This window comes from Microtus pennsylvanicus, chromosome 2 (assembly GCF_037038515.1).
Source record: "Microtus pennsylvanicus isolate mMicPen1 chromosome 2, mMicPen1.hap1, whole genome shotgun sequence".
Lineage (NCBI taxonomy): Eukaryota > Metazoa > Chordata > Mammalia > Rodentia > Cricetidae > Microtus > Microtus pennsylvanicus.
In genome coordinates this window covers 20662233-20678591 of record NC_134580.1, presented here as the reverse complement: position 1 = coordinate 20678591, position 16359 = coordinate 20662233, and the positions used below count along the sequence as shown (strand labels likewise).

Here is a 16359-nt window from a genome sequence, read left to right as displayed (position 1 = left end):
AAGTTAAAATTTAGGTCATTAGAATGGATCCTAATCTAATACAACTGGAGTTAAGGTAAGAGATGTGAATCTACATGCAGGGCAGATCTTGTGAACAGGTATGATGAAACAACCTTAGAGAAACCTCAGGATAAAACATTCTGGACCCACTCCATCTTCGGTTTCTGGCCTCTAGATTAGAAATAAGATAAATCATTTCCTATTTTTAAAGGCATGTATCTGTGTCACTTTGTTATAGCAGCCCTAGAAAACTAATAGATTGCTAAAACACCACGCCAAAAATATTTTTACTGAGGAGATTCTGGTCCTTCTGCATTACAACTTTGGTATACATAAAGTCAGTATTTTACAAAACACAACTTAGAAAAGATAGAGAAACACGCATATACTCCCCAGCTAAGGAAAGGGAACACTGGCAGCACCAGCGGTCTCTTCCAACTGCTCCCCAGGGTCCACAAAAAGGAAGTACTGCTCAGAGCCTGGTACTATTCATTCCTTCTGTGGGAGTTCTATAGGCCAAAAATGTGCCTTTCCCAAACACAGCTTTGTTGTTCTCTACTTCTAAACTTTTTATCAATGGACTTTGTAGATATTCTTTTGTGGCCTACTGCTTACATTCTACCTATCAGGAAATGCACTAAATCCCTGCCTACAGACTTCAGACAGAAAATGAAAGAAGAAAGCTTTAATGTTCTTTAAATTTGCAAGGAGGCCAAGAAATAACACAACCTTGGATATATTCTGCTCATGACAAATGATGTTGACTTATAAGCTTGCTTATACATAAACATTAACAAGAAAATTCTAGAGTGATGTGATCTCTCAAACATTTGCCACTTTGATGTCTTTGTACAGTTGCGATTAGACTGAAACAAGCAGCTGAAGTTCTGAATGGAGAAGCCATTCTTTAGTTGATAAATGTAAGAGAGGAAATATTCTAGGTTTTCTACAAATGAAGGATGCATCTGTGGACTGGAGTGCCTAATTGTCACTGCAGTGAATGTTTCCTTCTAAGAGCCAACTGGTCAATCCTTAGCAAATTTAAAAGTAATTCTTAATTCACCACCACGAAAATGAAATTTGCATAAAAGATATTAGTTATATTAAAAAGATTAAAGAAAAAGTAGCAAATGCTCAAAATATATTCCTGCCTAATTATTTTACTGTAGCTTAACATTACCAGTGTCTTGAGGTTATATCCACATCCACTGGGTCATAGGACACTGATAGTTTGTAATGGCATGCTACCGTGTAAAGTCTTTGTTAAACACTTGCTGAAATCACATTGAAGCCTGAGGCTAAAGGTGTAGCTACTTATGTCATAGAGATGAGCTGACACTACCAAGTAACCAAGTAGGCTCCTCCCCTTGGAAAGTCAGAAGCTGAGCGTTTGCCCACTCATTGTCTAGATGCCACCTGCTGCCATCACTTGGTCACATGCATGGCTTGAGTGTCTCTAAACACAAACTGCTGGTTTGAAACCATGCAGCAGGTTTTATTTTACCCAAGGAGAAACAAAAGTAAAATGCAATGTTGCTTGTTGTTAAAGCTCAGAATTTAGAAAATGTGTTTAAAGTAATGTGATGTCATCTTCATTTATATAACAGTAATTATGAAAAGAAAGAGCAAGAATGACCTGATGCTGGGGAAAAGTCTCATTATAGTCATAGAATGGAATATATATTCAAAGATGATTGGAAATCGAGAAGCAAAACTCTGGTTAATTATTTAAATTTAAGCTGCACAAAGACTTACAACGAAAGCATTATAAAAATGTACGAACATCTCTTATTTATAATAGAAAACTATGGAAGGGGTAGATAAATTGAATATATTTGTTTGAAAGACTCTATGTCTATATTTAAAATTTCTAAAATCTTGAATGATGCAGGGACATTCACAGGAAAATAGAGAGTACAGCATGATCTATTGAAACATACCATAATTGTCCAAGGCTGCAGAGACACAGCTAGATATTCCCTAACTCTCTTAGGAATCTTTACATTCTAATTTTTAAAAAAGATACAATAATTAAAATGAAAAATTAACTGTATTATCCCATCACTTTCTATTTGAGAAAAATATACATGTGATATGGTGGGCATGAGGAGAACTTGGCTCATGGGAGAAGCAACAATTATTGTCTGTCATTGTGTTAAGGCATCTTTTGTTTGCTCAATATGTAATAACACATTTGTTTACTTAGCTATGAATCACTTTTCTCAATCATTGCTTTCATTGATTTAGTATCTTCTATTTTTGTATTCTCGAATCAAATTCTTAAGTTCACATAAATCTTAATTCAATGTAATAAACATAAACAAGGAGGATATAAAGTCAGGCAGTAGTGGCGCACGCCTTTAATCCCAGCACTCGGGAGACAGAGGCAGGCAGATCTCTGTGCGTTTGAGGTCAGCCTGATCTACACAGTGAGTTCCAGGACAGGCTCCAAAGCTACAGCAAAACTCTGCCTCAAACTACAATAAATAAATAAATAAATAAATAAATAGGATATAAAAAAATCTTAAAAATTAAACAAACAATACTGTAAAAACAATGTAGAAAAGGAATCCCTGTCTCAACTACATAGAGTTTAACCAAGCCCGTGATGGCAAGCACCCATAGAAAAGCATTGTGTCGATTAAATCACAAAGTAAGGATCAATGTAAAGGAGAAATAATCTAATGTCTTTCTGATTACTATAGTAATGTACATGGAACAGAGAATGATAAGCCAGAAGAACACAAAATGGATCAGTAGATTTCTTCTTGAATATTATTTGAATATTATTAGATAATTGCCTAGTGTTCTTTTGCCTTTAATGCCTTATATTTTGAATGTGTTATTCATTGTAAGATATTGAATAAAAATGTTTTCAACATGCAAATGCGATATTTATATAATGTAGTGATCACCACAATCCAGTAAATGCCTTTAGCATCATCCGAGACACACTCATCTTAAACATTTTTAGCGGTTCTTTGACATCTAAATCATAACCAACAGGGAGGCGCTATGCTGTGAATTTGCTTTTCTCATTCATCAGAAATGGAACATCCAATTCTGTGGCATGCCTGATATTTGAATTTCTTAGGAAAATGCTGATGTGGTGAATGTCAGTTCTACCTCCACTCTTGAGAAGCCATGCACAGGGCATAGAAACTCACAGGTAACGTAACAGAAACAGCTTTTAGAGGATGGCTTACCTGAAATTTTAACTTGAGACACCACTCCGTCTCCCCCATCACTGTGTGCTCGGACCTCGACCACGTACTCTCCGTCTCTGGGGATTGGGACTTCTATGGAGTGCTTATGGGTTGAGAACAGCTTGCCGTCATGTTGGCCATCAGGTCTGTAGAGTATCTACAGAGTCCCGAATTACGAAGAGTTAATGGAGCCACAATTGTGAGCCAAGGCCTAAAGTTAATAGCAGCATACGATGTTTACTCTTCGGTTGATAAAGGTCAGCACACTCAAGCTCTGAGGAGACATTCATCTGTTGCGATTCCCTGAGAATGGGGGCCTGCAGACCTGGGGCTTAGTCAACAGCTTGTGCCACATCCTCAAATGCTTTCTGTTGTTCATTTGTTTACTTTTGTTTTGAAATGACTGGAAATATGCCAAAAAATGTATCTTTTTTTTCAGGAAAATATCAAATGAAAGCTTGTCACATTTTGAAGTGGCCTAACAAAGTTCTCTCAGTTTTAAGCCTTTTCAACATTATTCCTAGGGCATACATAGATAATGCATTAGCATGGTATAGAGAATCCATGGGAATAACTCAGTCCTTCTAATTTACAGTGAGGGAGGAAGGCAACACTGTATATAATCAGTACCCCCCAGACAAACAAAAATGAGTGTGTTCTGTCTCCTGTCTAAGCAATGATTACTCTGACAGCTCCATTCTTTAAAGGGGGTATTCTACTTGCCATAGAATTTTCCTAAAATCCACTCAAGATAAACCCTTATCTAAAGATTTTTCATGATTCTCTGTCTTCTGACTATGCTGTATGGGTAGAAAGAGAAGGTCAAAGGGATTTTTCTGATATCTGAAGCCATGTACACCAGCGTTAGCAGGAAGAAAGCGTATGTGGACAATAGGCTAGGCACTTCTTAATTTACCTTGTATCCCGTCACTGTAGATTCATTAGACAGCGCAACAACATGATCCCACGTGATTATATAGCGGGAGCCAGACCTCACCGAACTGATGATCCTTGGTGGTTGGCTGGGAGCTGTGGGAAGAAGGAACAGCTAATGAGTGATCACCGGATCAAACCTTGGTTTCACAAACTACATCACTGGAGGGTCTGTGGCGCTGAAGATGCTCTCAGTAACAGCAGCCCACCTGAGGATTATTTCATACGCCATGCACTGAGCACAGCACGGCACTGTGCATTCAAAAGTTCACTTAATTCTCCCAATTGTTTGTGAGTCAAGGAATAAAATTGTCTTTATTCTCTTCTCATCAGATTTTTTTTTCTCCTGATCTCTTCAGACTGTTGCCGTCAAGGTCAACAATCTTCACCAAATCTAATGGCATTTCTTACAACCTTTTCCGACTCTTCAGAGTTGAAGGTTTTCTAGATCTCTTGTTCTTTTCTCAAATCCCCTGTGTCTTATTGACATTCCCGTGCCTCTTTGTTGTTGTAGTCTTTCTCATTGTTCACTGTGAGCTAATTCTATACTTTCTAATCAATTTCCAAGTATTGGAAGGCCACAGGTTTGATTCTGCATACGCATCTCTGCTTTATCTGTGAACCTTTCTTAAGCATTTAAATACTCCAAGTCAGTCTAGAGCCCTAAACCATTTGTTTTTCTCTGAACATGTGTTCAACTTCCTGTCTATATTGAATGTCTGATGTCGAAATGTAATGTAAAAAGGAGGAATCACTGGTCATGTAACCTCAAATCTGCCTCTTAAGAACATTTCCTGTTTTTCGAACAGTGAACATGCTTCTAGCTTCCCAACCAAAAAATTGCCATTTGTTCTTTTCTTCCATGTATTGCCAACATCCACAAGGGTGTTGACAACTGCACACGAGGAATAAATTCCATATCTCCCTACACTACCCCTTCATACTAGCTGCCAATGGCTCTCTTCTCAATTCTGCACTGGCTCTTCTGTTTTTGCTCTAATTTCCACGGTCCTTTGTTTGGATGGAAGTCAGAATGATGGTTTCAAATAGCATAATTAGGTATATTGATGACTTTAAGAAACAGGTTATTATCACACTCAGAAAACATCCAGCCTTTAATGATGACTTACAAAACACTTTGCATTTTAAGTTCCACACACTCTCCCTTCTTTACCTCGGAGCCAGGTTTTGGTTCTACTGGTGTTTCCAACATTAAGTATTTCAAATTCTGCATACTTATTTTCTCTACCCAGAACAGTCTTCTCCCAGCTTGTCACCAAATGGGTCCTTCTTAGTTTTCATCACTTACATTCTAGCTTTCAGGGTATCATTTCAAAATCCTTCCAGCCAGGCCAACAGATTTGGCTTCCACAAATAAATAATTTTCAATTTTATCAGTTCACCTGTACTACTACCCTGTGCTCATAGACATACTTCTTTAACAGGGTTTTAGCTTGAATTTTAATTTTTGCTGTATCCTTTCCATGTAGAACTATTCTGGACATAACACATATTTGTGATAAAAGAATAGAATGAACAAGAAAAAATAATGCTTCATTTGAAAAATAAAATGAGTCAAAACCATGGTTGACCCTATCTACCTCTGTCAGTATACTAGGAGATACGGTAATCATTCTTAGAGATACTTGCGGTAGGCTCTAGAGTCCTGCATACAGTTGTTTCTTTGCACACATACACTAATGGGTTCCAGAAGAAAAGTGTCAAAGTGAAGTTGTAGAGTTGAGAACTGCCCAGACCTGAGCGGAATGTGAACAAAGAACAGAGCAGTCTCGGTGTTAGAGAACTTGCTTGTGTCTATGTTATACAATGATGATCTGTGAGTAAAGCATAGGAAAACGAACACCATTGTGATGTTATTATGGTACCAATGTATCTGTATGGAAAATTAAATTGATAAACGTAGAGAGTAGACTAGCTGGTTTCTGATGGTCTGTAGTTTGAAGGAGGGTCTTTCTAAAGGTACTGGGAAGTAGAATAAAGAGTGTAAGAGCATGCTTCTCAGTTCTCCTTTTCTGACAATACCTAGGAATGCTGAAAGACATTCTGTGGCATATGGGATGTGGCATTGAAAATCAAAAGCATATGAGTAGCTGGATAGAACATTCTTTTCATATGTGCCTACAACTGGGATCTCATTTAAAGCGTTTGGTAAATTTGATATGCTTAAAAATCAAGTTATTATACTCACGGGCTTTTCTGGTGAAGGCCTCAATCACGTCACTCGAAGGTCCACACCCGGCACTGTTGCAGGCTCCAACTTCAATGAAGTACTGGGTGTCAGGAAGCAGGTTCTCGAGCCTGGCCGAGTACTCCTGGCTGGTGACTTGAACTCGGTGTGCAGCTGCTTCCTTGTCATGCGCAGCCCAGTACCGAATCTGCAGATATCCGAGGGGAGTGATACTTCACTGTGATTCAGATCTTGGTGTGAAAAGTTCGTTGCTGTGGGCTTTGCTTCACTGGTAGGATGTCGCCATATTTTAATGCCACGTCATGGCACATTTATCCTCCTATTGGCTTTTGCATAGTGATATCTAACTAAAAGTAGTGCAATTAGATGAAAACTACACTCTGCTGACGAGGTTGCCTTGTGTTGATGAGAGAGATGGAGGACACATGGAGGCTGATAGGATGGGCTTTCTAAATATGAAAGTGAACTTTCTGGAAAGAATGTGACAATAATTTCAATCTTAATTTCTTGTTTTATGTCCGTTTATAGGGTTTCAATTCATTATGAACTTTCAATAGCTTGGCAGAAATATGCCTTGCTTGAAAAATACCTCATTATGTGGAGTGTAATGCACTGGCAAATGACTTTTCTTTTAGTAAAATCCTTTCAGATAAAAGGATGCATGCAATAGTATGTATGTATGTATGTATGTATGTATGTATGTATGTATGTTAGCTATTTACTTTCATTCCTTTAAAACATCAAATAAATGCACCCAATAATTATTTATAATTATTTTATTGTGTGTCTGTGTGCACACATATATGACTGTATGCTTTAGGCTATATGTTAAAGTCTGACGACAACTTGCAGGGGTTGTCTCTCTCCTTTGATCTTGTAGGCCCATTGAACTCAGAGTGCCAGACTGGGTGGAAATCACCTATTTGGTGAGTTATAGAAGTTGCTTCCAATTAAGATATTTAAAAATATTTCCATTGTTATTATTAGAAATTACTACTTTTGTTAACTATAGCCTTGACTCAAAGTTTAATACAAGTTATAAATTTGAATTAGGCTTTTAAAATAAAAACTGGGGGCATTAAATCCATGATTATATCTAAAGTGTGAATGAAATTTAATTTTATAAGTATATTCAAATTTTCCATGCTTAGATTCACTGCTTAAAGTAATGGGAATTTATTTTCAAAATCAGCCAAAATGCCCTGATAAAAATCACCTGATGCTAATATGATATTAAGTTTCTTACTTATGTTCGCACACACATGACCATTATATAACAGAACTCAGTAAGCCGAATCTTCTTGGCAGATTGTAAGGTTTACATGTCAGCTGTGTGGGTTTCCAAAGGCAGGATAATTGCTTATTGTTTATATGTTTCTTTTGTGTTATTTTTATTTTCCTTTTAATGAACATTTTGATGATGTCACATCATACTTTTGGATGTTTTTAATGAAATCACTGGCATTTCTATCATTTCAAGACAGAAAGGGTGAAAATGCACCAAACAACCCCCCAGGCTGATTTCTGCTGCCAGGCATGTTTCAGACTTTGCTAGGACAGGAGGCTCTTGGGAACCTTAGACTGTGATCACATTCACTATGTGTGTGGAACATGATCTCCATCTGCATGGAACCTGAACTAGACAATACATTAGGCCTTTTCCTTGCTAATCAGAGGACAAATACAATGAACATTTACATTCTGAGAAAATCCAGGCCCTTCATTAGAATAATCCACATACAATATCTTCTAAACAAGCATAGAAAGGTAGAAAGCATTTGACAGCAGTCAAATCCAAGGACTTTAAAATTTCTAACTCTTGATATTTGTATGCATTGAATAATAATGCTTTAAAGCATCATTTTCAGGGTAGTGCTTATATCTACTTCAAAGAGGAGTTTATAGACTATGCTGAATAATTCATGTCAACTTGAAACAAACTGGAATCGTCTGAGAGGAGTGAACCACAATTACAAAAATGCCTCCAAAAAATCAGAATAAAGATAAGTCTGGAAGGCATTTTCTTAATTAGTGATTAATGGGACAGTGTCCAAGTCATTGTGGGTGGTGCTTCCCGAGAGCTGGAGGTCCTTTCTGGGTTCTATAAAAAAGGCAGGCTGAGCAAGCCAGTAAGCAGCACCCCTCCATGGACTCTGCATCAGCTCCTGCCTCCAGGTTCCTAACCTGTTTGAGTTCCGACTGTGAGTGCCTTCAATAATGACAGTGACTCAGAATCATAAGCAAAATAAACCCCTTCATCCCAGCTTGCTTTTAGTCATGGTGTTTCATCCCAGCAATACCCTCACTAGGACACAGATGAAAACAATAATAAGATTTCTGTAAAATTCATGTGATAAAATGTGGAATAATCACATGAATTTTCTTACTCAAAATACCATGTGACATTTGAGATAGCAAACAAAAGGACATAACTGCATTTTCCTTGATTTAATCTTTGAAACTATGTCCTAAAAAAACCTGATTTTTTTTGTATATCCAACTCTCCAAGGACCTGTGGAGTAACTTTTAATTTAAACTTAGAACCAACAGAAGCGATGATCTTGTAACTTGACATCAAAAAGATCATTTAAAGGAGTCCCAGTGTCTTTGTTTTGAAATGTGACTTGTATGGCTTTGATCATATGAAAATTAACATTTCACAAATAAACACAGATTTGCTAACCTTGCAAAGTTAGCCTCTCCTTAAATCCATGCTTACTCAATACTCGTGTTTTAATGAGTCCTCAAGTGTGCAGAAGTAGATATATGAATGCAAAATGTAGCATCATCCTATGAGGAGGGGGTCATGAGTCCTCACAGCTCCCTGACAGTCTCGGCAGTTATTCAGTACAGGAGTAAAGTCATTTTCCTTGGTGGTGTAGCAACCTGAAAGGTTCTTACGTTCTAGTAACACTCAGCCCACCACCACTCATGTTCATACATTAAATTTAGTGTGCCCAAAGAGAAAGAGATATCAAAGTACGAGTGGGTGGGTATGAGAGAGGGTAATGGGGTGATAATGCCCCAAACTCAAAATTGTCAAAGAATATAATAAACATTTAAAAAATGTGAAATTACCACTTTCATCTGAACTCGTTAATTATAAATTTAGAATTTATTTCCAAATAGAGGATAGGCTTGAGCTTCTTGATCCTTGGGCCAAGCGTAAGTGTGTAAAACATTAAACTGATTCTTGAGAAAACTGTTTAGTATAAGGGACACAACTTGTAGTGTCAATCAAAACAAATGTAACACTTTGGGTTCCTTACCAGGAAGTTCACTGGAGAGGAGGCAGGCGTGGGTAGGAATTAATTATCTCCAGCAGTGGAGGAAGTGCATAATAAATAAGAGATTCTTGCTTTATTAATAGATAACACATTTGTTTGTGTATGTTTATATGTATGCAGGCACATTTTTGTGTGTGGAAGAGCATGTGCAGATGTGTGTGGATATGTGAGGATAACCTCTGATATCTTCCTTCATGAGCTGCACATATACATACATACACACGCACACACACACATATATATACATACGTATACATATATATACATACATACATACATACATATACTGGCTTAGAGTTTGCCAAGTAGGCTATGTGACTATGTGGGCTAGCCAGTGAGCCTCGATTCAGCTGTCTCTGTTTTTGTAGCTCTTGTATAATAAGCACACACCATTACACTTGGCTATTTTTGTCGCATTGGTTCCGTGGCTAAAACTAAGACTCTTGTGCTTAAGGGGCAAACACTTTACTAGCTGGTCTGTCTCCCTGGTGCCATAAATTCACCTGTATATGCTAGAGCAACACACTCTGCATTTATTTCCCTCCAGTTTTAATGTTGTGGCATTGATATATTTTCCTGTTTTTAGAAGTAGCCAAAGGACCCTTGTCTACTGTTAGCGTATAATAACGCCTATTAAATCATTATGGAATTGTCTCACTGTCTGCTTTGCTTTCTTGCTGGAAGGTCAACTCTGTGAGGGAAGGTATATGCTAACATAGGACCCTAGAGGAGAGGGAAGTGGCTGCTTTTTTAAAGGGAGAGAGACCACGCCCCAAAGGGCTGGTATCTCAGCGGCTATTGGCTGGAGGAGTGGGAGGACCTCCCGCAACACCTTTCCTTCATCAAACAAGTATTTATTAGATGCCCAGTGTCCTCCAGCACTGTCACAGATGCTAAGGGCGTCGTGGAGACCCAAGTAAATGTGTTCTGGGCCTTTATAAATCTCACTTAAAGCTAAATAAAAGAAAGATTCAAAACATTAATATATGTAAGTACCAATATAATAGAGGTTTAAGTGTTTAATTTGGTTTCAAAATGTATTCTTTCTAAAAGTATTTGAAAGCTAAGAGAACCTTAGAGAAAAATCTAAGCCTTAGGTTTACAAAGGAATAATTATACTTAGAATGCATTTATGGCCCCTAACATTATCTCTTTTGTTCTGGTCCTGTTGCTTTCTGCAGACCTTTTATCTCAGTTTTCATGGAGCATCAGGCTATGGTAAGAGATGCTCCTGGTTGTGAAGTGCTAGGCATTCTAGGCTTTTTAAAACTTTGGCCTATTTTACTATTTGCTGTTTGTTTTATACCATATTTCTGAGTTAATTCTTTCCTTAAATCAGGAGCTTTATGCAAAACATACCCTATTTCTAGTGATGTGTTCTCTAATAAAGATTAAATACTCTAGGCAAAATTAAGTATGGCGCTTTTAATAAAAACATGAGAGACTAATACAGAAAAATCCCTCTCTCAGCAAAATATACAACTGCAAATTATTCAGATACCAGACTAATGCAAGCATTAGACCATTCTATGACAATTAATAATGTCAGCCATTAAAATCTATGCTTTTGGGAGCTCCTTAAAATTTTCTTTCCTTGGGCTGGAGAGATGGCCCAGGGATTAAGATCACTGGCCGCACTTGCAGAAGACCTGAGTTCAGCTCCCCACATCCGTGTGGTGGTTTACAACAGTCTGTAACTTCATCTTCAGGGTGATATGGTACCCTTTTCTGACTCAGTGGGCACTGCCCACATGCATGCAAAACACTCATACACAGAAGATAAAAATAAACAAATCTTATATTTTTTGTTTTGGCTTTTGGTGCAGACAACCTTCTCTAAGCAGACTGCAGACAGCTTCCAGTGAATGCAAGACAGCAAGTCCTCTGCTCAGGGCAACAACAATGCATCTGCACTGAGCTTGTCCAGTGTAAATCTCGCTCAGTAGGTACTCGTAGTGGGTTTCAGGTGGTGCCTGTGGGTGCCTTTAATCAGTGTGAAGAGTGGAAGAAAGTCTGGTCTTCCCTTCAAAGCAGAGCCATTCTGAGCCACAGATAACAAGTTTAAAAGTCTCTAGGGTTGACTACTGGCTGTCTGCCATGTTTTTCATTAACGTAGAACACCCCTCTATCTAATAACTTTGACAGTTCTTCCCAACCATACCCTAGAGCAATGTTAAACTAAGTTAACAAAATATAACAAAATTTCACCTTTTCCCATACCTTGGTGTCAGAGATGCTGACTAAGACAGGTGGCTTCTTCAAAGGAAGACAGTCGAGGCCTCCCTTAAGATCAGTATACGCTCAGTTAACAGCTGCCCCTGTAACCTCCTGTGGCCTCTGCATTATAAATTTTTTACAAGGACTGTATGTATAACAACCCAGCTAAAAGAGTTTTGCAATCATAGTCTATTTGGCTTATTTTCACTAAATTATCTTAGCAAATGTTCTTCTATTGAGTGAACAAACTAAGTCTTTTGTGGACTCCTGATTGGGGGCTCATGTCAAAACACCATTGATAAGAACTTCAGGGGATCACCCACATCATAGGAAAATTGTAGGTTAAGACTGGAAGTGGGAACTCTTTTATCAAGAAGAGGGGGGTGACTTTTAAACCTTCCAAGACACATTTTAAAGACTCTCTCTCTCTCTGTCTCTGTCTCTCTCTCTCTTTCACACACCCACACCCATACACACACACACACACACACACACACACACACACACGATTAATTTTTAGACTCAATTCCCTGTCATGCTTATTTCATATATCAAGAATTTAACCTTGACTTGCGCCTAAGCATGAAAAATGTAGAATTTCCTTACCACCGTATCCTATTTCACACTTTTAATATGATGCTTTTGTGTTTGTATCTTTAAAACTCAGATCTATTATATATTTTAGGGAGGGAAGGGCCTGGTTTTCATGACTATCTCTGTTACACTGGCTTCTCCACTTTAAAAATCAAAACAGTAACCATATCATTGTCAGTCTACCTCACCCCAAATATTCACAGGAATGTTTTCTTATAGGAGGAATAAGTAGCACTTCCTTCTCTCTTTTAAGCTTCTCTGCTTGTCTGTTTGATAGTCAAGGTTCTAAATGAGAAGCTAAAAAATTTTTAAGAAAGAACAAATAGATTAATTCTAAGATTTAATTCATGCATTGTGAATCATTTGTTTTCAGGGCAGACAAGGCCCAGATTGAAACCTAGTTGTAAAAATTATTAATCAGACATTTGGTGTGCACTTTATTATGTGCTTAATGGAGACTCAACAAATGTTTTAACCCTTTGATCTATGACTATCTTCCTCCTCTTTCTTATTCTCCTCCTGTTCTCCAAGTTCCTCGTCCCCCTTTTCACCACCAACATCTTCATTAGCATCATCATAGTCACCTCTAAATGCCCATGACACAGAGCAGGGCTGTCTCAAAAAATCAGAAATTAAAAATAAAAATAAAAGAAATAGAGTGAGAAGAAAAAGCCATGTAAAAGTAGAAAACACACAGAGAGTCTGGATACTGTATGTTATTGTGTTGTCTTTGAATTGCTTGTCTTATGAGGAAGGAGCAACAGCTGCTAAAAGACATTTGATTATAAATGCTGCTGGATTAATCCAACCTAGACATTTTGAAAATGCCTTGACTTCAAAATTTAAGTCAAAAGATATGTTACTTTGAAGAAGAGGTTTTGCTTTTGTTTCCACAGGAAATGAGGTGCTGTGGGCTCATTCTGGGTTAAGAAAAGTAAAGTTTGATGGAGGAAGACCCCCTGAAAAATCCCTGATAGGAGTGGATGTCCCAGATAATCCAATGTTTTAAGCACCTCTGCTGTAGTTTTCTCTGAGTTCTACATCTAGAACAGCTTCACGACTCCTGGCTGAGATGATCCAGCCTCACAGAATACTCCAGTCAGGGCTTGACCATGATCCTAAGTTTTATTTGGGTCCCCATAAGATTATCAGTACCCCAATCAACAGGAAGTAGCCTAGAAAACTATGGCCACATTTGCAAAAAAATTAATTATAGATGTTTGTCTTTGTTTAGAATGTTGATTACAAGTTGTTAAGAATAATGGTCAGGAATAAAAAAGCTACACAAAGTAGATTAGATTCAGGGACTTAATTTGAAAAGAAAAAAAAAGGGGGAAGTATTATGGGATAATGCTGTTTTACTCTGTAAAGATTTATCCCTTGTATTGGTTTAATAAAAGACTGATTGGCTAGAAGCCAGGCAGAAAGTATACGTAGGGTGATACATAGGAGAATTCTGGGAAGATAAAAAAACTCAGCCTGCAGTCACCATCCAGACAGATGCAGACGAAGCAAGATGAAAGTGTGGCACTAAGAAAAGGTACCAAGCCATGTGGCTAAATATAGATAAGAATTATAGGTTAATTTAAATTGTAAGAGCTAGTTAATACTAAGCTTGAACTAACAGGCCAAACAGTTTATTATTAATACAAGCCTCTGTGTGTTTCTTTGGGACTGAATGGCTGGAGGACCAGGCAGCACAGAAACTTTCATCTATACCATGATGTTCAGAGAATACATAAATATGGTGTGCAATCATCAAATCAAGGTAATCTCTTATTCCTTACAGCTTGCATGTAGATGCCCAAACCACTAAACAGAAAAGAACAGGTTGTTCAAAACCAAATTCACCAATGGAACACGAGATATTGAAATACTAAGTATATTATAAAAACTTATATATTTATGAATAAAAACACTTTTTTGATTAAAACATACTTGACTTACCTGATAGTTTTCCACGATTTTCTCTAAAACATGCTTCCAATGAACAGATATCTCTGAAGACGACAGCACTTTCACCCCTACTTCTGTGGGGGCTTCGCTGGGAGCTAAAATTGGATCAGAATGTTACTTTTCTGTCAGAAGTTTACATTGAAAGTTCAAATAAAGTTCTTTTGTATAGAAATGAAATAGAACTATAACTTAACATCTTGTAAACAAGTTTTAATAATCTTCCTTTTTATCTGTCTCTAGGGTCTTAATTTTAACTGTGGTCAGTGGTGATAAGTACACATCCATATTCACATGCATGCATGCTGATATATGTACACACATACACATAAACACATGTGCACTTGCGTCACACACAGACATATACACATGTGTGCGCACGTGCATGCACGCACGCACGCACACACACACATACACATTCACGCACAGACACATGCACTTTAACAAAACAGGAAACATCAGAGCTCTCAGGATGTCCACAAGCAGTGACTGTACTTTAAGAAACACTCCCAACTTGTTTGTTCCATATAACCTTTTGATACAAATTAAATTTAATGACATAGTTCAATGGTTTTACTTGCCAAAAATGGGAAAATTAGTATTTAGTATAGAAAGGCATTCGTGAAAATTAATTGTCTTATTGCTATTCATATAAATGACCAGTACATGGAACTGTTAATAACATTTTTCTATCATGTTTAAGTTAAAAGTAGCAGACAGCTCAAGGTCCTTGAGACAAGTTGTGACATCCCTGTTTCTTGGGCTCTAGAGAGCCTTTCCATGTCTAACCTTTCAATTGGGCATCAAGTCAAATATGTATCAGAGGTTTCTTCCCCTCAAAAAAAAATTACATCCCTGGTGAGATTTACACAAAGAACCACAGACTCCTTGAAGCAGGGTCATCAATTTTTACTGTCTTTTATTAAAAAGATGCAATCCTATTTAATGTAAAAACATGTCCCACATGTGAGCGGCTACCTCTCCCAGCCAAAGTAAACTAGTAGTGTCATTACTGACGTCTTAGCACAAGAAAGACTGACAACCTACAAAAGTTATAGCAGTGCAGGTTTTAGGAGACTCATGAAGTGTTCAAAAAAGAAATATGATTAAACAAAAAAGTCATGACTAAATATATGGATATAACATCATCACATAAAGCAAAGCAGTAGAACAAAATGAATACTGGACAGAAAGACAATTGAAATAACCCTAACTTGTATTTTATCTGTGAGATAAAAATCTTGTTTTCATCCCCAAGCTGACAACACATACAGGGCATGCTTATTATCTGGTTTTGAATTTATTTTCTTTCACTTTATTATCTGGAGGAATTTAGGTTGCCTAGCTGAGACAAATTACTAAGATGACGACCTTTTATATCTGTGTTTTAATGTAGTATTTTATATGTAAAATACCATTCTTGTTTTAAAGATAGTGTAAGATAATTTGAAATACATTACATTTTTTAGAAAAAATAAACTAATAAGGAATACATGTTAAGAATTCCCATTGATTAGTACACACTTGTGATTATAGAAGGCTGAGGCAGAGGGATTTCTGAGAGCTTAAGGTCAACAGGGATTGCATAGTCGATAAAATTTTGTCTCAAAATAACAACACAACAAGTAAACCAGGCAGCCTAAAATATTGGATATTTTTCTCCTAAAAGGACAAATGAAAAGTGTGCGATACTTTAGTTTTTGAATTCTTTCTTTAGTGTTACTCCTTCATGCACCAAAAATATGCATGGAATCTCCATGTCTTTTCCATTCAATGATTGGCAGAGTACATATGAATAAGGAGACATAATAGGGATGTGTATCTTTTACATGTGCTCTGTGTGTGTGTGTGTGTGTGTGTGTGTGTGTGTGTGTGTGTGTGTGTGTGTAGAAACCAGAGGTCAATGCCAGATGTCTTCCCCTACATTTCCTAACCTTATCTTTTGGGACAGCCCCTCTCA

The 16359-nt window shown here is 37.4% G+C and overlaps 1 protein-coding gene across 2 annotated transcripts in view; it reads right to left on the bottom strand.

Moving 5' to 3' along the window:
* The window catches only part of Cntn1 (contactin 1), a 275291-nt gene that overhangs the window by 19595 nt on the left and 239337 nt on the right, over positions 1–16359 (bottom strand). For both annotated transcript variants that reach the window (XM_075960410.1, XM_075960411.1), the window contains exons 20-23: positions 14394–14497; positions 6349–6535; positions 4123–4235; positions 3207–3363 (exon numbers count right to left, since the gene is read on the bottom strand). In XM_075960410.1, the coding sequence (XP_075816525.1) occupies positions 3207–3363; positions 4123–4235; positions 6349–6535; positions 14394–14497 (561 nt within the window). The remainder of the gene's footprint in view (positions 1–3206; positions 3364–4122; positions 4236–6348; positions 6536–14393; positions 14498–16359) is intronic.